We start from the raw sequence: 22,999 nt of genomic DNA on the forward strand, positions 1-22,999 counted from the left end.
TTTTCTCATGTCCTCCCAAGTGCCATCACCCCATGCATTTGAGACCCTAGGAACACAATGAATACAGCAAAGCTAAATTTTAAAGCAAGAGATGTCAAACAGAATTCCTGAACCCAAGCCATCCAATACACCCCCATGATTTTCCTTTCTATTCCATTCCTTTCAGCAACATCCCCAAAACCACTCCAGCAGCCGCAAGAAGACAAACTCAGCCGCAAGGGAAAGATCATGTTCAGACTGTATTTTCTCCTTCTGGCAAGGGAAAAAGCTGGTGTAATGACCCAGCAGGAGACGTCTGGCACAGAGATGAGGACACCTTGATTATAGCCATGGCAGCATGCTGGAAATACCTGGCACACAGGCAGCAAAATGCCTGTGGCTTGGGAAGAAGAGATACCCCATCGGTATGTGAGAATGGGGTATCCCTGCCTCTGGCCGAGAGCCACACAGCAGGTGCCAGGCACATCTGAGAGGAAAGGGATCTCCAAAGGGTCCCACAACACAGGGTGCACCACAGTGGAGCTGCAGGTGAGGCTGGTGGCCAGGGTCACAACCAGGACACAGGCTCACAGTACTTGGCCATCCCACATCCAGCACCACTTACAGGTGGAGGCCAAGCACAACCACCATGACCAAAGCACCTGAGAAACACACAAGGAGAGCCAGCTGAAAAGCAGACCAACATCTTATGTGCCACTACAGTACTGTTCTCGACCCAACTTGTTTCTGTATCTTCTCAGCATTATCCACTAAGCAAAAGTCTTACTGATGCCTATCCCAAAAGGCACCCTGGTGTTTTCAGGGGGTGAAGTCTGAAAGGCTACCCTTCACTGACCCCTCACATGGCCAGCTAACAGCATCAGGCTGCTTCCTCCAGCACACACAGTTAACATAAGCAAATTATGAAGGTTGAGTTAAAAGCAAGATTAAGATTTGTCTGTGCTGTCACCACACAGGCTGAAGGGCTGAATAGTCAGTTTCAGTAATTCCAATATTAACACCTAAACTAAGGACAAAAGATAGAAATTAGGGATGATCTTCCAAAATTCTAAATACAATCTGGGAAATCCTATTCCCTTAGTCCCAATTACACCTCTGGATTAACAGTTTAGTCCAAAAGCTGCGGTGGGTGCTTCACAAGCACTGCAACTCCAGCCCGAGTAGCTCATACCAACAGACATGGAAGAAATGCAAACAAGACTGCCTCTCGAGCATTCCCAATGCCAGAAGCCAATATCCAGGGGGAAAACACTCGTGACAACACACCCATAAATTTTAGTGGAACCAAGCTTTTATGTCTGCACATCTAAAAGGTAGTTTCTGCATGGTAATAATATTTACCAGTATTGCTGTGGACCACTAATGTAAATCAGAAAGCTGTGCTGAGGGAGGGGGGTGTGTTCATTAGGGTATTTGTTAAGAAGTTAATTGTAAAAAGTGATAATCAAAGAAACAGATTGACAGAGAACGCAGATTTCTATTTATCCCAAAGGCAAACAACTGTACTTTATGATAGGACTAAGGAGCTGCTGTCTCTACCAGCAGAAGACAAACACATTTCTTCTGCTAGCCTGAACCTGCACACACCATATATACATATTGTAGTTACAAAGCATATGCAGGGATTTCATACCAGACCTGCAAAACAGATGTTCCCACAAGCCACAGACAACCCTCCCAATGGCTCCTTTGTCCTGTTGTACCATCTTCACCTTGAAAAGTGAAGTGGGAATGAAAGGTAAGCAGGAATGAATGCCTGAAGATCAATTCCCCCTAATTGGTTTCTCCAAATAAAGGAGCCTGTGCATCCTCTGATAGTGTGCCAGGCTGGCTGGTCTCAGAAATCCCAGGCCAGTGCCAGAATAGTACATGTTAAGGCACAAATTATTCAGTAGAGTGATTTAGGTGCTCATGACCAGTACAGGACGCAGCACTGCTGCTCAGGTTGACAGAGCCTGGGGACAGGTGTATATTCTTTGCTGGCTGTTAGGCTCACAATCAAGCTTGTATCTGACATACAAGCACTCAAAGGCTGCAAGAGATACTGTGTAAACCAAAACCCTGTCACCCTTTTCACACCATCTTCAGGGAGAAAATGATTGTGGTTTAAAGGAGAGTGAAGACATGCATGAGAAACAAATCAGATAGGACCAATAAAGGTGACATTACATGACTGTAAGGCAACTTGCTAAAGCAGCCCAAGTACTAAGAGCTATCAGTGGGTTACTGGATGTAACACTATGATGTGCTGCCACATCCTCACTCTACTGAGCCTCAAAAAGAAGAAGCTAAAGACTGGGGTTTGGGGTGGGCAGGATTTTTGGTGTTCTTTTCTTTAAAGGAAGACTTTGTAAGGCTAGGCTATAGGACATTTATTTTGGTGTAATGAATTTCACTTCTTTGGCTATACTGAAGCATCACTCAGTTTTGGGACCTCCTTGGGCAGCCAGTGCTTGGGCCAGCAGAAGGAACTGATGATCACTGCCCCAGTTCCCTGCAATCAGGGAGTAGTGGCCCCGGCTGGCTTCGGGCAGCCAGTTTGACATCCTTATTGCACTGCCATGCCATAAAACCCTGCCATGCCATAATAAACCCCACAGACCTACTGCTATTTTAGTCCTAATTTTTTAATTACAGTATTCAGGGATTTCATTTTTAATTTGTATCGGTGTAGTGAACACATTCCTGAACATTCAGTAACACTTCTTACCTTTTGAGAGACAGGATATGATTTTATGGCTGTTTTAAGCATGAAGCTACATGGAGCTGCACACCAGAAAAAGATATTTTTAATACAAAAGTCAACGTTTTTAGAAGCCCAACTGCAGCTACCAAAGTAGGTTCCTGCTAATACCATGACAGATTGTTTCACACACATATTTTAGCAGCAGAAAGTTTGAAACCAGCCAGAATCCAAAATATAAGGCACAGTATTTTATGGCCCTATCACAGAGAATCACCTTCGAAGAAGAATTTTTCTCACAGCTAGGAAACAGGGAAAGCCATCTGGAAGAGTAAATGTTCATAAGGTACTCTGGTGTAAAAATCATTACTGGCATGTGCATGTGCAGTCACACAAAGTATTCTTCACTTAGTAAGAAATACCTGGGTTTGCCTTACCAGGCCTCCCAGCTGGGTGCTAGTTTTAAGGACACATGTTGAGCCGATCCCTGTGGTCGCAGCAGCTTGCTCACAGGCTATCTGCAGAGGCCTTCTCTCCCCACAGAAACCCTGCAAGGCTGAGAGCTCAAAATCACAGCTGGCAGAACACATTGCATACAATTATTTCAGAAGGCAAGAATAAAGCAGGAGAAAGATTCAGAGAGTGAACAGATGAAAATAATTATAAGACAATTTCAGAGACAGGCTTTGGGCGGCTTGAAAGGAAGCAAGACAAAGTTCAGGAAGGGAAAAGCAGAGACAGATGAAGGGTCTGGGCTATTCTGATAACAAGGAGAAAAATGTCACAGGGGATCAACACGCTGGATTTAATAACTGTGTGTGTGGAGCCAGGATGAGGTGGGAAAGTAGGCGTTAAGTTTTTGTGAAAGATGCAAGCTTTGGCAACAGAGAGACAATAGCTCCAAGTGGTGTACGCTGACTTTCACAAGCTCTGGAGGAGTACAGTAAAAAAGAGAAACCAGCATCATTCTTTTTTGAACAGCAGGTTCCCGTAAGCTACCCAGGTACCATCAGCTGTAACATAAGCTTGCTCTGGGGCCAGCCCCTCTCTGAACATCAGGGAAGTGTGGCTGGTTATGTGCAGACCTACTATATCTTTACAAAACCAGATGGGCCAATTCCTTCTGCATTCATGGGGAAGAGAAAGAGGAATGCTGAAGCCTTCATGTTGGGGCACCACAGTCACTGAAAAGACAATTCTTAACATTTGCAAAAGGAGATGTTACAAGCATGATGCTGTTTTACTCCTTCCCAGTGGAAACACAGCAGTGCAGCACTCCTGTTCTTCAGTCCCCCCAAGGGCTCCCTCTGTTTGGAACAAACACCTGCAGTGGTTTCACTGGGAGCTGACTGGAATGGCAAAGAGATCAACAAACTCAAAGGCTCTCAAGAATGCATTCAATATAGCTGTGGGACCCAGCCAACCTGCTATGGTAAAAGCAATGTTTACAATATGGTTTAAGAGCACGGACTTGAAAGAAAGAACTGGCATAAGCCACGCAGCGCTCCTGTCTTATCATAAAGGCTTTGCAAATCACAAAACAACCTGTCCCAGGTATTCCAGGCATGCCGAAATCAAGTTCCCTACTGTTACCCTCCCCACCTAACTTGTCCCTTTGTTTTCCAGATTTGATTTTATCTGTTCCACCTTGAAGGCCTCTCAAGCAATTACAGCCTATGTTCTGCAATCGTGAGGAACAGTTAAGTGTACTTTCAGATCTGCTGTGTATAGGTATCTATACTTAACTTTCTTAAATCACTATTCCTTTCAGTTGGAATTTATTATAAAGGTAAAAAAGAAGCCAAATACAGCAGACCTTTAAAATCCACACAAGCAGCAGAAATTCTAGTTTGTCTAGTTGCAGCTGGAAGAACAAAGTATTCCAAATTCTGAATATTCAACAACTATTGCAAGATGTTAACTTGGATATCTGGCAAGCCAGGAAGCAAAAAAGCGTTTTTCAAGCAAAAGTTCTATACCAACAGGCCCATGACACCCTCCTTACATTCAAGTTTCTGTTCAGTCATCCTTAAGCTGTACCAATGCAGCCAAAATGCCCTGAACAGACAGTTCTTCTAGGCCTAATAAAAAGCAAGCTTCTGAAGAGAAAACATCACTTTATCTCTCTTCCCTTCTATTCATTCATCTGTCTTCTAACATGCAGGAAATATTTGTACTGGCATGCAAGAAAGCAACCATAGTGCACCATTTAAGGATTAAAAATGCTTCTGAATAGAAGAGTCAGAATCTACAAGCCATTGCTACCTTATAATGCTGAGTAGATTCAGACACTGTTAAATTCCTTAGATATTTAGAAGGTTGTTTCAGAGTATATTTATTTTCCCTCAGTTTCACAGCTTTCATTAAACTAGACAATGCCATGGTTTTTTCCTTCTTCGCATGCTGAAACTGGAATTGCTTGCCTTGGCAGCAAAGTCCTGTAATTTCTAGTCGGCGCCTTTCTTTCTGTATCACTGACCAAGTTTGCTGCAGCTATGGCAAAAGCTCCATCAGAAAGCTGCATCACCAGCAGAGAGTGAAGAGCACCCTTCTGAGAGCCCACAAAGAAACAGCCACAGAAAGCAAGGGGTGGGTTCTTTTATCAGCTTCCTGACTCAGAAACAGCTGAAAATTGCCCAGGTGCCAGCCCATCTCACCACATCTGTATGAGAAACAAGGGCAGCACTTACTGTTGCTTATTATCCCCGTTATGGCTAGAGTGATTAGCAAAAGCCCAGGGCCTTTACAGGGCTGTTCCTGCTGGCGTTGTGAATCCAAGTATCAAAAAGAGTGTACAAAGTCGCATGTCCCTTGAACAGAGTAGAGACTTCACTTCTCACAAACCCTAATCTCTGTCATCCCAGAGACTTCAGAGGCATTTTATGACTTCTCAACATCACGATCCCCCTTCTCTTACACTACTAAAAAGGCTGGATGTCACTAAATGCAGAGAGGCTCAAATGCTGCTGAAATGTGGATGAACAGGATGCACACCACCACGGTTAGAGCTTTTAGGAAGTGAACCAACTATACCAAGCGGTATTGTATTTTCAAAGCCTGAAATCATACCAACCTTCCCATTTCCCTGAATCTTTGTAAGGCAAAAGGAAGATACCAGCCTTTCATTAGGATGAACTTTTGCTTCCATGCTTTTTTTGCGGTTTTCTTTTTAAAATTGCCTTAGCATCTTCTGATGCCTATAAATCTGCTGTCCAACAATTTGCTTTGTATACTGCATGATGTTGGCATTACATTGACTAATTCCCTGGCTTCTCACTTCCCCCCTTTTAAAAAAGGCATCACATTTGCCTGTCTCCAGACTCGCACTTTCCCATCCTCCACATGCTCAAAAATAATCCGTATAAGATTTCACATTGCTATAGCTATTGTACATTTTAATTTTTCAGTCTCTTCTGATTTCATCCATTACGTGCATACCTTCCACATCATATAACTGATCTTTAATACCATTTGTCACTGTCTTCAACTTATATCTACCATATTTACAAAATAATTTCCATTTTGCCTAAAGAGGAAAAATACAGGCTGTTTATAAGGCCAGAACAAATGAAGGAAAGTCTCTCCAGAAGTGTACAAAGTGATGAGCCACAAATGACATATGATACCTAAAACTATGTGAGAACTAATGACTCTTGCCTGTGCCGCCACCAGTTCCAGTCTTTTTGTGGTGTTAGAAGAAAATGATCCAAGGTCTTCTGAAGCTAAGAATGAAGGGGATGGAGAAACTTCAGCAGAGATGCAAGGGACAGCACACCCAAGGGAAGGACTGCTGCAAAGGGAGCTTTAATCACTGCCTTTCATCACCTCCACGGCACTGCAGATTCCCTGGCAGCATCAGAAAGAGAAAAGAGAGACTTTGCTGAAACCATGAAAGGGGAGGGGGGAAATGGACAAGTCCAAATTTAAAAGCCCTCTGTGACACAAGCTGGGGACCAAGGAAAGTGAAGACCTTTCAGGCTCTGAAAACGTAAGAGGTGTGTGGAAGGACAATTTGTTCTGGCACATGGGCAAGAGAGAAAGGGCTCCTCAAAACAAGGAATAATAAACATGGGTCTAAAAAAAACAATGGTTGAGGTGACTCAGAAATCAAAAAAACATATGTTAAGGGTCTACACATGCACTGTGTAGTGCATATGTTCAAACATATGTATGTGGGACCATCGGCCATAGTACTAAAATGCATTAATACATTCAGCACTGCCCATTCATTGGATTTAAACCCCTAGGGCTCATGAAAAAACAGACACTCAATTCTCTGAATTTGAGGAAGTGTTATGTACCTGACTGAAGGAGCATTTCTGAATAGGCTGTCTAAATGGCAGCTGGAGCACAGGATTAGCCACCAGAGTCAGTAGGAGTCATGCCAGCCAGCTAAAGAGGTAGCTTAATTGGAAAGCGGGATAGTAGAAATGCTGGGCCACAACCACTAGGTACACTTTGGGATTAATAAGAAGACATGTCCATTGACTTCTGATTCCCAGACTGGGGAGAAAAGAAAAATGAACATTGTTTTTCCAACATTCCTGCCTCCCTTTGTATCAAATACAGAAGCTGTGGGGCTGCGGCAGAAAAATCATATTTGCAGAACAGAGATCAGCTGAATCATCACTTTGCTCTGCCTTGACACCTATAGTGAAAACCTCTTCCTCTCCCCCTCTTCCCCACTCCCAGGCCCCTATAATTAGTTCATTGTTACAAACTGTTAAGAGCATTCCATTCCACTTTATAAATGATAGTGAATATGGGAAAAGCATTTGTCTTGGTAGATAGGAGGTAAGTAAAACACCTCCTCGACACTCAAAGCAAGAGACCACTACATAAAAATGTAAAGAGTAGTTAAAATCTTTGAAGTGCCCTAGCTCTAAAAATGTTATACAAATGAAAGGAGGCATTAATAGGCAGTACATTTTCAGCCACAGCAAGGCAGAAGGAAGAGTAAGATTCAGACTATACTTTTTTTGTTCACTCATTTCTGGCCCTATTTGATCACCATATCTTGTGGCAGTGTACAAAGCCACTCCAGTATTAGTGATTTACTCACTGGGACTTTGTAATGAAGACTAAGAGCCCGGCTAACAGAGAGAGGGAAGAAGAGGAAGGATTACACTTAACTGCACTTATTTAAAGAAAATAAATAAAAATTAACCTCAAGACTAAAACCAGGGTACATGAAATGTTCTATCTAACTCAGGAAAACTAAGAAAACATGACCCAGTTGCTTTCTCTCATTTCAGTCACACTGGAGCCACTCAAATTCTCCAGGCTGGCTGTTACGAAGCATTGCTGTTGCAAAGCTAAAAGCATTCCCATGGCTCAGACCTTTGAAATCTTCCATGACAGTCTACAGTCACCACAGATGTAACAGTGGTTCAAATGACATCAAAAAGCAAGTAAATCAGATGATTAAAAACAAACAACACCAGGTCAGAAATCTGTCCTTCACGTTAATATACGCAGAGCCAACAGCAAAACAAACCAGTAAAATGATGATCAGTGTCACTCCAAAAGGCTGCGCCAGTTTCATGCTTCTAAGGATCACATACTCAGGAAAATAAGATCTATTTGAAGAATGGATGAATAAGTTGCACAGAGATGGAATGCTTTTCTCTCTGAAAGTGTGCTGAATCTTGTCCATTCTCTCCAGTTTAGGGTACCTTTCAAACTATTTAAAACAAAACAAACAAACAGAATCCTATATCAAATCTAAACAAGAGCTGATGAGTAACTCTGAACTACCACACTGATTCCTATTTTCCTGAGCAGTTCTATAGGATTAGCCTGACAAAAACCATTGTTGCAAGAGCCCTTTATATTTCAATGCTCCAGTACTCCTCGAAGGGCTTGCTCCCACCTTCTCCATGAAGGTGACAGGAAGCCCAAGTGACACAGGGACACAGCTCAGTCTGCCTAAGCATCAGGTCCACAGAAGGCAATGACCAATGGGACCTGTGTTCAGAGCCCACTCACCTGAGCACTCACATTGCTCCCTCTTCAGCATCAGGTCTGAGGGAAAATTCTGTGGGAACAAGCCAGGTATCAAATGAATCAAGCATTTCCAGCCTGCAGCACTACAGAGCTCCAGACAGTGCTGTGCTGCGCTTCCTGTGTAAGCAGCACAGTTAATTAACTCTGTGTTGATTAATGGTGCTCTCTCACGTCAAGAATTTATTGAGTCTGTTATTATATACAAGGTCATAATTGCCAAACAGCCACAGCTAAATACCATCCCTTGCAGTCTGCTCCTTAAGCATCGTAACGTAAAATTAATTGGTACTTGTTTGCTAATTAATATGAACTATTTTAAGTCATGCACCATAAAACTTACTGCTGGTATGCTCTTTTCTAAACAGCCATGAATGAACACAACTATTCTAATACCTTGGGAAGAACCTCCTCTTTTGAATCAGGGTGGGATGGGGGGAGTCTTTGTTCTTTGTAGTGGGACTGTTCTGTGCTCAGGCATTACCAAAAGAGCTGTTCTCAAATACTTAGTCAGCAGTTATTCTACTTCCATGGCACATAAAGACAGACCGGCAAGAGATGTACTTTGTGCGAGAAGAGGAGCGCCCACACCAAAATGTCTACTCAGAATAATTATTTTGGAGTAGCTGCCTCAGTAAATTTCCAAGCACCACTGAGAGCAGCTCCCATCGAATGATCTAACTTCGCCTCAGGGCAGCAACAAAGATCAAAAAGACATCTGAACTCCTTTGTCCCTTCCCAGATCTTTAAATCCAGGGTTAGCCTCTGTTTAGGGAAAGGGCTGGCAACATAACAAAGCAGATCCCCACTGTGAAAGAAGAAGCCCACATGTTGGATCCCTAATCCTAAGGACAGGGAAGGAAATGCTTTGCGCAAATGTGGCCCCTTCCAGAAGCAAGGACCTGGGCAGTCACTGCCAATAAAGTTACACCAGCTTTAACCAACCAGTGGTGGTGCCCCCATCTCAAGGCAAGTCAGCACACAGCAGTAGAGCCAGAAAGCAGCCAGCATCCCAAGTTTAGACCTGCCATGAGGGTAGGGAGAGCATCGAATACCAGGAGTCCACAAGGGAGCAGACCATTGCTCCTGCAGTCTCCCTTGCACCCCCAGCCAAGCAAAACCCCTTCTATTTGTATTTCTGCAGGCACTTCTAACTACCCTCTAAGGGCTTGTCAGTAATGCAAACCTTGTCTTCAACCACAAGGGTTTCCAAAATAAGAGGCACAGGCAGCATAAACTAGGTCTGACTCCTTTTTAAACTCATTTAAGGCAGACCTGGGCAGAGAGATGGCTTTCACGCTGATTCCACCTACCATTCTACAAGCACCAGGGATCAGCACACCACGGGTAGTACAACGCACATGAACTCGTGTGGTAAGGCACACGTAACCAAGCTCTCTCCTGGTTTATCCCTCTGTAAAGAGAATTACTTTACAGGTGAAACATCTACCATGACTTAAAATCATTACTGTGTCTGTTCAAGGTTCAATTAACAGATTAGCTGAACACTTAGTTAAAAACAGGCCAAAATCTGGACTGTTCTTCTCTGAGCCTACTGCTTGAAAGCAAACAAAACACACCAACAGAGCCAGTGTCAGGAATGAAACACTTTCTCAAATGCAACATTATTCCTGGGATTGCATCCACATAGCTGAAGCACAGCTATTTATTCTGCACTCATTTTTGATGCTCCAGTATCTCAGCAAGCAGCAGTGCAATTCAATCCAGCAGACTCTGAACAGTTCAATAATCTCACAGGGCCAGATTATACACAGAGATTTTGCTACTTCTGTGGGTCAGAGCCTTCCCTTTTTGCTGGGCACTGCACAGGCAGCTGTACACAGGCACTACAGGTAAACGCTTGCTCCATGCTGGAGCTTTTTGGAGGCAGAATATAAAGGAGAAAAGCTTAAGGCATGAATTACACCTTCTTGTCCACCTCCTTTTAATTTTTGTCTCTACAACAGAGTCAACCGAAGAATTCTCCAGACAACTGTCTGAAAGTGTTCAGCTCTTTAGAGACCTCTTTTAAAGGGCTGGAGACCAGGTGTCTGCACAGAGCCATTCCTGAAGAGTCACACAAGGGCTTTCAGACAGTCGTCTCGAGTTGTCTTCAACCAGCCCTGCGGAAACAAGAAGTGCTGCAGATCACACGCCTGCTCTGTGGTTTGCCATCATTTGCGTCTCCTTTTCCAGGCAGCTCTCTGGTAAGGCACATACCTGCCTTGGAGGACAAGAAGCAGTCATAAAACCCCATTAAAGTTATGCAAACTCTACCCAGGAACAGGAAATGGGAGATCCTAAATGTAATCCCTGATTAACATGAAAGCTGTGCCTACACTTGCAGGAAGAGGCTAACAGCAAAGCTTGCTATAACCAGCTACCCCAGGTAACAGCCAGGTCATGTGGGTGCTCCTGAGCTGCACAATTTCCCCACCAGCAGTGAGCATATCCTCAGGCTCATGTCTAGATAGCTCATCCTCTGAACCACACAGCTGCATGAGCTACTCTTAACCCTCCTCTGTGGAGGAGGACAAATCTGTTCAGCTCCATTTGCTCCTGTTTGCAGAGAAGAAATAACACTCCTCTGGGTAGCAGCGGTGATGCACAAATTCACCAGTCCTCATGAAAATGCTTCTAAAAGCAGTACTCTCTTCCAATTAGAAACTAAATTGTATGTCTATAAATATGTACTTGAAATAAACAAAACTTTGTGAGAAGACTGCTCAGTTCCAGCCTGACATGAAATGGACTTTGTGCGAACATACCCAAAGGGCACCATCTGATCCACTGGCAGTTAAGTTCTCATATTTGAGAGGCTATCTCTATTTGTCTGAAGGACCCAGTTTAGTGTGTGTGCTCTATGGCCAACAGTCACAGATTATTGCCTTAACAAGTGGCACTGACACACAAGAGGCTGATCTCACTACTACTGTTTGCACTGCCACAATACAGCACTAAGCCTATACCACAGGATTAGTGACCAAAGACTGTCACCCACTGCAACCAGACAGCATAAACCTTTACCTAGCAGGTGACCCAGAAAGCTTTTCCTAAGAGAGCACTTTCTCTTAAGAGAACCAGTGCTGATTTTTACACTTCAGAACAAATATCTAAAGAAACTATATGTTCCCTGAATTTAACACGGCGCTGTGAAACCACATGCCACCATTCATTTCTCATCTTGTGACATCCTAAGATTGGCATCAGCCCACACAGTAAACAGTGTTAAAACAACCTGCAGGAAGGAAGGGCACCAGTGTGAATCAGCCCCTGAAAGAGGTAAATCAGGATTCAGGTCTTGCTCTTTTACCCCTCTCCCTTCTCAATCTGACCTTGGTCACAGAGCTTCGCTGCACGCCAGTTCTGCTGCTGCAACCAGTGCCATGAGGCAGCAGCACTGCACCTCCAGTTACACATACCCTACACGCTCCATCTGCAAAAAACAGTCCTAGAATCAGGGCCACATCTAACAGAGGAGCATGGTTAGATGCTTACATTAAAATCAGGGCTTGCTTACATTAAAAGAAAGAGAACTCCTCCTACTAGACTTGATTCACACTGAGCGGGATGCAGGATGCAGCAGGATCACTCACCTAAGCATGCCCCTTTCAAACAGAAGCAATGGTTGCAGGATCTGGCACACCATGTTTACTTGACTGGTAGAGCCCTTTGGAAATGTTCCTGGAGTCAATGACTAAATAAGTCCCTCTCTTGATTTTAAATTGGAGATAAATGCTGCATGTCACATTGGCAAGCACATCAGAGCAGCTGGAAGCACAAAGACAATATCTGCTATTTCAGGCCTTTGTTCTCTCATTTTTTACCCTTGGCATGTTAAACAACTAAAGACCACACTGAGCAAATCACTGTTTTACCAGATAATGCTGCAGGCTTAGAGCTTCGAAATCCCAGGCTCCCAGCTCAGGCAGAAACACCAGCCCAACTTGGTGGCCTGCGTACCCAGCCTCCTACTGCCTGCAAGGCTCAACAGCACAGGCATGGATTAGCTGTGCTGCACTCATTACACAGAAGACACAAGTCATAACCTTGATTAAAACAAAGGCACACACATAGGACAGCAAGAATGAAAAGAGGACGTGTTGCCCACCTTTGTCTATTCTAAGTATGGGAAAAATGAACTTTATGCACAGAAACACAGAGAGGCAGGTGCTGCTATCAGCATGTTACTGTAAATACAAAGCAGCTTCACCATATTCCTGCAAAGCTGGTCTAGACTCAATGCAGGCAAAAGCAAAACTTCATCCAAGGATAAGATTTCAGAAGGCAATCTGCAGCCCCTTTCACCTTGGAAAGACAAGGAGCCTATCATGTTAAAATGGTGCTATGATAAAGTGCATTATGTTCTCTACCTGAACAGTACTGCCTAAATTATTAATGATGAAATGCATACAAAAGCTTTTCAATGCTCACACTAGTTCCCTTTCCCAGAAATTATTTGATCATATTTCGAATGTGAAAGCTTGTGTCTAAAAGTGCAGCTGACTGCTGTCTTCAGTTTCTACATGGCAGAGAGCAATGGAGTCACAGAATGGTTTGGGTTGGAAGGAACCCTAAAAATCATCCAGTTCCAACCCCCTGCGCCACAGGCATCAACACCTTCCGCTGGACCAGGTTGCTCCAAGTCCCATCCAACCTGGCCTTGCCAGGGATGGGGCAGCCACAGCTTCTCTGGGCAACCAGTGCCAGTGCCTGTGTCACCACCCTCATAGTAGAGAATTTCTTCCTGAAAGCTAATCTAAATCTACCCTTTTTCAGTTTAAGTCATTCCCCCTTGTCCCATGCCTTTGTTAAAAGTCCTTCTCCAGATTTCTTGTAGGCTTCCTATAGGTTCTGGAAGGCTGCTGTAAAGTCTCCCTTGAGCCTTCTCTTCTCCAGGCTGAAAGTATCAACAGGTGACCCTTGGAGGAATATCCTATATATACGTATTTGAATAGTACAAGGAGTTTTCATTGAAACCCAACTCCTTTACACAAAACTCTAAAGCCTTAGCTCAGAAAACACACCATCAAGATATATCTGTTAGGGCTGTGTGCATAAGTCAACCATTATGTTTTTGCTTACTTCCTCATAAAGATACAGCAGCATGCAGCTGCAAGAGGAAGCAGAGGCTTTGCAAGGGCATTCTCCCCAAGTACTCTTTTTAAAGTCAGGAAAAAAGACATTACAAGTAATTCCAGCACAAAAATGCACGCCCCTGCATAAAACCAGCTCGTAACACAGAGCACAAACACCAAGCAGACAAGCCTACATCAGGCTAGGAGGTTCAGCCCTGCATGGCAGAAACAGCCTCCATTTTTGGTTGTACCTCTACAGCCAGGCAACTTTTTCTTCCCCTAAAAGCAAAACACGTGCAAATGCCTGTCATCAAAAGGCAAGTAGTTTTTCAGAATGTCACAATTACCTAGCCACAACTAAATGTTGTAATTTGTTGACCAGCTCCTCGCAAACTTCAATAATGACCTCAAACCCTTGGATAATACTGCAGAATAATTTCCCCCCTTTAAATGTAATTTTGTAATGCTTTGATTCCCACCCACCACCAGGCTGAAGGGCTCCAGCGGCATGCTGCTACTTGTTTCTCGTGCAGCAACTAAAACAAAGCTGCAGCCACACACAGCAGCTGTGGGAACTTTCCAGCCCAAGCTTTCCAGCAAACAAAAACAGTGGCAATTGTCAGAGGTGTACTTCTGGAAAAGAAACTTTCAATTTGAAAAGGGAAACAGCTGAAAATGCACTTTTTCAGTTAATAAACATTCCAACTGAATGGTTAAACTACAGAGGTTTTCTGCCAGCAAGTTTAGCTCACCTGCATGTTCTGCAACACACAGAGGTAGCAATGTGTGAAGCAGGGCATTTGAAAAGAAAAGAAGGAATGAAAACCAATAAATGGTCAATGTTAGCAGAATATACTTTGAAACATTTGCCTAACAGGCTTGTACCTACAATTTCTGGCTCCTGGAGGCATCTGATGACACTAGAACCTGTATTGGTACTACGGAGAGAAAAAACTTCTAGAGAATAGAGATTACAAAGAAGCCTAAAAACATAATATGCTAAAGAATTAATTATTTTCTACAAATCACAGAAGGGGTTGGGTTGGAAGGCACATTAAAGATCCTCTCGTTCCAACGCCCCGGCAAGGACACCCTCCACTAGACCAGGATGCTCAGAGCCCCATCCTTAAACAATAGCTCCCAAAGAGTAAGCTGCTCATTTCTCAAGCAAAGTCAGAGACCTGCCGATGGGAGAACAGCTTTAGGAAGAGGAGGAAGCACTTGGCCCAGCTCCTCTGGGTGAGCACTCCACCCCACGATGGGCCAGCACAGGGAAATCCTTCCTGTCGTACCACATCCAGAGCCTGCCTCTCTGGTAATGAGCAAACAGGATCAGCTACACCCAGACTTCTAGAAACAATCTGCAGGAGTCTTCTTTGCTGGCTTTCAGGGGTTTGCCCCTGAGACCAACAGCACTGCCACGATGGAGCAGCACCAGCTCAAAACCTTGCCCTGGGGAGCCGCAGCACAAGCAGCTGCTGTGTTCAGCAGCCAGCTAGCTCCAGTTTGGGCACTTGTATTCCCAGGTCACAGAAATAATCTGCCCCCCCTCGAGCAAGGATCCAGATGAAAACACTACCTTGCCCGAAACAAGCCATTACACAAGCACCCAAGCTGGGAGGAACATTTATTTCTCTGCTAAATGTAGTCATGACAACCACATCTTCAGTTAAGAGACTAGCAGGAAGAGGTCATGAGGCACTTGTCATGCAGGGATAAAATACCACACCTCAAGTGCATGCAGGAGGGTGAGTTTTGATGGACGTCATCTGCAAATGAAGGAAACTAACATCCTAACATGACAGGCACACACCCTATCAAATCAGCCCAGGCATTTAGGCACAGCCATTACAAAACCTTTACAGCAATATCAAACAGCAAACTGCTGGAGGATTTCTCTGCTAAAGAAATATCTATGATAGACTTGAAGACACTAAACCATTCCAGAAATCCTCCTAATTCCAGTGCCTCTTATTTACCTTGAAACAAGCTACAGAACTATCAGGAAGTGATGCTTATTGCAGAAGCCATGATTAAAAAGAGTGAGCAGCTTCCTTTTCAAGCCTGTATCTTGTTATTGGCAAATCAAAGCTTCCCTCCCCTACCTCCTCTAACCAGGACCATCCCTGAAGGCATTTAAAAGATGAGTAGGGACATGGATTAGTGTGGATTTGCAGTTGGACTCAACAGTCTTAAAGGTCTGTTCCGTTTTAAATGATTCTATGTGTCAGAGCTCTGGTGCCACCGATGCCAGATGGCAGCAACCATCATTATTCCTGAAGTCGGGACAAGGGCAGGAATGCTGGTACATCCCATTTTCCCCAAAGCTTTTATACTAAAAAGCAGAGCCATGTCTCATAGTATATATGGAATGCCCAGAACAGCACAGCTCTAGAAAGCCAATGGCTGCAGCAATGGAGTTATATTTGTCCAACCACATTTTCATTTCACAAGAAGTAAAGACAGAACCACTCCTGCAGGTAAATTCCTCCCTCCTCCTTCCTTCCCCACAGTTACCTTTGTTTTGTGGCTACCTGAGTATTTTGTACTAAATGGGATTATCTCTTCCTTGCTGTGAGCCCTTTCAAAAGCACCTGGCAGCCTGCAAATTAACACACACCTTACTATTATCTAGTAATAATATGAGGTAGGGGAAGAATCATGGGACCTTGTTCCATGCAAAATTAACCTGTGGCCATAGGGCTCAGGTTCACGATTCCCATTTTACACAGCAGATTCAGGGGCATCTCTCAGACGCTTCTACTTGTCAGAGAGGAAGGATACAAAGAAAGCCAGTCTTGTCAATGGAATGATTCTGAATTAAGTTAAAGACACACCATCATTTGGAAATGTGATTGGTTTTGTTAGGAGATTATTTGGTACTGTTGTACTCATTTCGGTTCCAAGGGTCTTCAGATGCAAGTCCAGCCTTTGCCCAGTTGATTTTTATGATCTTTGACAACTGTTTAAAATTATTTAAACATCTGTTTAATGCTGCTTCTCTGTGATCATAACATAAAGGATCCTGATGGTCAGCACAGAACTGTCAAACACAGGAAAACATTTGGGAAAGGGAGGGAGGGAAATGTTCCTTCCAGTTCTAGTCACACTGCATTACTTTCAGCAATCAAGGACAACAGGCAAAATACCAGGAGACAGGATGAGGTTTTGCAGTTAATAGCAGCCTAAGTGCACACACTAACCATTTATCTGGGCTTCATTACCCATAATACATGTGTATACATGCTTGTAGGGGTAGCCTAAAAATAATTCTCTTGTTTTGTACATACAGGGCCTGAGCTGGTGACACTGAAGTCACAGCACATTTGACCTCCCGGGTGCACTGGCTCATGGCTGGACAGAGCCTGTGTTTGTCTCTGATTTATAGCAAGCTTCACACCAAATCTGGCAGTGCAGGCATAAACCCACTAAGCAGTGCATCTCAAAAGTAGCTACGCAGGCTTCACCTCTATGTAACTTCTCATTTTATTTTTGTTCATAGAAAATATTCTCAGTGTCTTTCAAAGACAGAATGATGCATTTCCCCTGTAAACATGAATAACTATAATCAACAGCTAGGCAGGGGAGAGCTTGCATCAGCCTCTGACACACACCAAGAAGCAGGATGTCCCCATGCACAAGCCACTCCGACCCTCGCTGCCTTCAACACGGCACTAAGGGCACGTTTGTGCTGAGGTGTGTGAAGGCGAAGTGGTCTGCAGAGGCAGAGAGCTGGCATCCCAAATCAGACACAGCCACACACAGCACGACTTCACTGGCTTTAAATGGGGAGAAGAAGATGGAGTTAGCTACAGAGACGACCTGCAGGCCTGTGGGCACTACTGGCAGTGCTGCATGGAGGACTTCAGCTGGCAGGGCAAGCCTGGAAACGAGACAGAGACACTACAGAAACTTCCACAGTAATTTTCCAAAAGGTAACTCGCAGAATTTTACACACAGCAATATTTTAAGCTGTTTTAGCCTCTGAACAGAGTGCTGACAGGAGCAATTGTCTGTGTCTGCTGCCTCGAACCATCAATGGAAACCCTGAAGATTAAAAGCACACTCAGCAAGACTATGACTAACAGGCTTTCTCCTGAGAAGTTTGCAAGTGGCAAACAAACAGTTCTCAGGAAACCAAGTTACTCGGTGCAAGCATGAAGAATAGGCCACGCAAAGAACTGCAGGCAGAGGGCAAGGAGAGCAGTGGCAGGAAGTACCCTGAATCTGATGGCTACTCAGAGGACAGGAGAAAGGTGGGTCCAGGCAATGACTACTGCTCAAAAAGCAGCCACAAAAGTCAAAAAACAATCGATACTTTCACACTTACGGAGCTTTGGTGAAGGAGAAAGGCTCATAAGGAGGAGGGAATGGCAACCCAAAATACAGGAAGGAATAACGAGTTGCAGTGAGCAGGATCCCCCAAAACAGCACCTGAGGGACACTGCAGGGGTTTTCATGCCCTGTAATATGACCAGAGCCAGGCTCAAGCCATGTCAGTGCAACTCTGGAGACACATAACCTGCAAACCTCTGGCCACCAGCTTGTTGAAGTGCTCCTCTTCTGTTCCTTCTGCACTCTAGCTTGAATGCAAAGACCTTCATCACATGCAACTGCACCCTCACATAATATAAAATACTAACACTGATCAAAATGGAACAGGTAGAACCAATAAACTGAATGGGGAACAACACAGAATTGAAAACAACCTTTTCTTTTTCAGTTCTTAAAGCAATTTGCATGCTTGCTGCGATCAGCATCCACTGCAGAGATGGCAAAAAAAAAAAAAGGAACGGATAAAAATTTTAAGATGTAGAGTAAGTTTTGCAGTATTTGTATAAGACAACCGAAATATTAAGTATATCTGAAAGTTTACAACTGCACAGACATGCCACTACAGACAAAGGTTACAATTCTAGACATTTAATTTAAGTTTTATGAACTAACTCGGGTTATTTTCAGCTTAGCATTTAGTGATTCAAACATGGCTAGCGGGGGGTTACTAGAAAAAAGAAGGCCTGAAAGAAACTCATGCAGAAACAAATGACGGTAGAATACACTTACTGTGGTTACATGATTTAAGGGTTTCTTGTGACCCGACTGATGAGCTAGCAATTACCATTACTGGAAGCAAATTTAAGAAACCTACACTAATGCTAAACACTTAAACTAAGCTCTCCTGTCTAAGGAGTGAATGCAGCCAAAAGTACCAATAGGATCTTTGAAAGATTAAACATACCAATTCCTTAACACCTTTCAGATATATCAAAAAAGACGTAATAATGAAAGTCTGTCTTCAGAGCCTGTATAATAAACTGTGTAATTAATTCCTCATCTGTCTGAATGCTCCACGTGCTGTCAGATGCAGTAGGTAAGAGAAGCCAAAAATGGAGGTGAGGAGGAAGAGGTTACTTAGAGAAACGTATTTGAACTCTCAGCATAGAGGTTCTCTTGTCTTCTACATGAAGCTCTCCTCACTGGTCAAGAAAGTCATGGATCCAGAGGAAATCATGTGCTACAGAAATCACAATGACAGGCAGATCTCTTAAGTTTTGGAGTCAATCTCCCCTTGAGCATCACAACTAAGACCTGAACCAGACTACACAGTGCATAAAAAGCAGCCCATACTCACAGAAGCCCAGGTCCCAACCACTATGGTATGCAGTGTCCTACGTCCTGTAATTCCCATTGCAAGAGACTGCAGGCACACAGGCTGCTGTGGCCTCTGGTGTTTAATAAGCAACAGGAAACTGTTCCCTGAATCACTGCAAGTTATCACTGCCACAAATGTGATGCCCAAGAGCTGGAAGAAATTCAGAAGGCTGCTCCCACAGCCTCAGCGAAGCTGAGATGTTACAGGAATGCAAATCTTCCCGGTCACATCATTCTTCATCTCACCTTCACCTCTGTTTTGCCTGGGTCTGCCTATAAACACATGGGGCTGCTGTTACTGTGTCACTTTTAGTCAAGAGGTGGGCCAACCTGGGTATAGTGCTCTTGCATCTGAAGTAGATTTGCACACCAATATTCTGAGCATCCCCAAAGTAGGCATGCTACAGGGATGCAATGACAGCCTGAAGGAGCCTCATCCCTCAGCCTTTCTGAGAAGAGAAAGGAGAACACAAGAACAACAGCCTGTTATTCCTTATAGCACTACAGACTTCATAAAGATGTGGTCCACCTGACTTAAATCTGTTTCGACTTCTGCTGCTGAAGCAAAATCCTTGCTACAAGATGCCAGCAAAGGTTTAATAACTCTAAAGACAGCAAATTCACAGGATTCATTAAACACATGAAAAGCACTGAAACGGTACAATTTTGGTGCTCTGTAACTTATGTATTTTTAATATCAATGCTTGCAGCTTAGATTTTTAATATGCAGATTGTACCTGAATCTCCCTATTTAAGACTCAGTCTGTGCACCACGGGGTAGTGAAGCCTCGTGGTGTGAAACACTTTATTTGCCAGTTTTAAGCACCACATCTAAAGATGAGGATGTTCAAGAGATATGGCAGGAGGCATGCCATAAACACTGCCGTCTGTTACACACAAAAACGCATTATTGACTGTGCTCGGTCAAACAGTGATGCTTTTACTTTAGAAGTGGCTTTATCCTTTTCTCCTTTCAAAACTCTTTTAAACGTTCTTATATAGGAGCTTTGGCAGGTTTCCACAGAAAAGCATGCACAGGCTGTGAGGGAGGTTTGTGATCCCTAAGGAAGGGGTATTTGGAGAGGGGCTTCTGAACCCAGCAGGAAGGTCTGGGGCTCGCAGGACACCCACACTGCCTATGGCAGGCAGACCTCCTCAGATTAAATATAGCAGATTAAGGCACGCAAAGTGCGTAACAGTTGGTAGGGTATGTGGATAAATCAGGATGTGGGATCCATAATATCAATTTACTAAATATTTCTAAACGCTTTTAACTACCAGCAATGCGAATACTGATTACAGCTGCCTGCCCACTGCTAAATTTAACACGATCGAAGGGTTTAATACTACAGGTTTACCTAGTAGCCCGTGAACAACGGCTACAGCTAAACAGAACAGGCACTTCTTAAGTAAAAAGGCGACGGGAAAAATAATGTATACCTATGGCACAGCAACAGAACGAGGGAGAAACCCCAAGGAAGGACAAACAGAGCCGAGAGGCCTTTCGAAACGCACCAACGTCCACTTCAATTGCCCCCCGCCGACGGGAGATGTCAGGATTTCACCAAAGACCGCGGGCCGACGGCGGCACCCGGCTGCGCGCCGGGGCACAGGCGACCGAGTACGCGGCTGCCGCGACTCCCGGCGGGCTGCGACCGCCCCGGCCCCCCGGCCCCGGGGGCACAGACAATGTCCGCCGGGAGGAGACGAGAAGCGCGTCTACAGCGGGCAGCGAGCAGCCGGCATCACACGGCCACGGCAGCTGCGGGCCCTGCCGAAACCCCGTTGAGGGGAAGGGCCTCCCCTGGCGGCTCGGCCGCCCCGCACAGCGCTGAGGCAGAGCCCGCCGCCCCGTTCCCGCCCGCCCCGCGGCGCGGCGCCCACCTGGTCGGCGAGCTTGAGCACTGCCATCCTCCACCGCTCCTCCCGCGCACATGCAGCTCCTGCGGAGAGCGCGCCCCGCCACCGCCGCCGCGGCTGCTGCTGCTACTGCTGCTGCTGCTACTGTGGCGGCGGCAGCGGCTCCGCTGCGCTCCGCGCCGGCGGGGTGGAGGCCGCCTCGCCCAGCCCGGCCCAGGAAGCAGGGGCGGGCGGGCTGCCTCGCACGGGCCGCGGCGCCGCCACCGCCGCCTGCCGCCGCCTTTGTTCGCGCCGGCGGCCGCTGCCTGCGCGCAGCGCAGCCCCAGCCCGGGCCACCCCGGGGGCTCTCCGCGCCCCCGCCCCGCAGGGCAGCGCGAGGGGCGGTGCCGCCGGACCGGGCCCGCCCCGGCACACGGAGGCTGAGGGGGTTGAGCCTGGACCGGCGGCCTGGCCGCGGAGGTAGCAGGGGGTCCCCGGGGGCACCTGCCACACGCCGCCGGGGGAGCCGAAACGCGAGTCCCTCAGGGGACAGGCGGCGATGCCCTTCTCAGAGCGGCGGCGGAGGCCGTGCTACCCCCGGCCCGCTGCAAGGGGTCCAGGCTTGGGGCACAGTACGCTTGGCTACGAGCCCATGCACACCTCAGTCTTCAGGCCTACTGTGGCTCCCACCAGGCTGAGGGAATGTGGGGAACGTGCTACCCCAATCCCGCATAAAAGGGGAAACCGATGCCTTTTCCTTTCTGTCCCCTTTTCCCATCAGTGTTTGTCAAATCACATCCACCAGGCAAAACTGTCAAGAGTCGTGTTGGTTTTGTTTTGGGGTTTTTTTAATCTCTTTTGGGATTACACAGTGTTAACAGCTGCTTTGCACTAATCTGGCCCAAGTGTTTTCATACTCAACGTATTATTTCACTTCTCAAGGACCAGCACATCAGATAAGCTGTACCTCTTTTTAAACAAGCAAGCAAACAAGCAGTACCGTCCCTGCCCCGTGCTGCAGAGGAAAACAAGCATCACCCCGTGTTACTGTTCAGCTGACCTAGGACAAATTGGAGTTCCACCCAGATCTGGCTGTCAGTGTGACCTGAACACCAGAGCAAGACTGCACAGCCAGGCACATAAGGGAAGCACAAAGGGGTAAATTCTTTCTTACCCTTCAGTACTGACAAGCTGAATCCCTGAAGGACGTGATTTGATTCAAATAATTGGCACAATGCACAGCAACAGGAGTTAGAAACACGCTGAAGGTAATGAGGGTAATTACATTTTTCCAAGGACATGTAACTGGAGAGCAAAGGAGTGAAGATTCCCTCTTTCCCTCCTCTTTGTTGCACTAAGAGGCCACCTATCTCCCTACAAGTTAAATTCTGTGCCCAATACATCAGATAAGATTGATGCGATTTAAGTGATTTGAGACTTTTCAACACTTGATTACAGAATGGGGTGACTTTAAGTAGTTAAAAAATAAAAGGGGGGAAATGTCTTCTATGGAAGAAAACTAATCCAAGAGGGAAACAGATGTTGGTTTCAGGCTTTTAAGGCATCACTGTAAATAGGGATTAAAAATAACAGTCAAGTCACAACACATTTTGGCTCCACCTATTCTAAAGGGGTCTTGATGGGAAAAACAGTGTTAATACAAATCAGTCTTTTAAAGTAAACAAATAAAAAGCATCAAGAGAGAATGCAGTACTTGCTCAGAATGCATCAATTCCGCCAGGTC

At 45.2% G+C, this 22,999-nt stretch overlaps 1 protein-coding gene across 11 annotated transcripts in view; it reads right to left on the reverse strand.

The window, feature by feature from the left end:
* ANKRD44 (ankyrin repeat domain 44) overlaps positions 1 to 21,468 on the reverse strand; it is a 134,381-nt gene extending 112,913 nt beyond the window's left edge. For 10 of the 11 annotated variants that reach the window (XM_061376844.1, XM_061376836.1, XM_061376820.1 and 7 more), the window contains exon 1: positions 21,301 to 21,468. In XM_061376844.1, coding sequence (XP_061232828.1) covers positions 21,301 to 21,327 — 27 coding nt within the window. In that variant the 5' untranslated portion in view covers positions 21,328 to 21,468. The remainder of the gene's footprint in view (positions 1 to 21,300) is intronic. The other variant, XM_061376802.1, reaches the window with a different exon arrangement.
* Positions 21,469 to 22,999: the final 1,531 nt, after the last annotated feature.

The sequence above is a fragment of the Neopsephotus bourkii genome, unplaced genomic scaffold, assembly GCF_033783945.1.
Source record: "Neopsephotus bourkii isolate Nb327-2 ecotype Australia unplaced genomic scaffold, CSIRO-AGI_Nbou_v1 NB_196, whole genome shotgun sequence".
NCBI classification, from domain to species: domain Eukaryota; kingdom Metazoa; phylum Chordata; class Aves; order Psittaciformes; family Psittacidae; genus Neopsephotus; species Neopsephotus bourkii.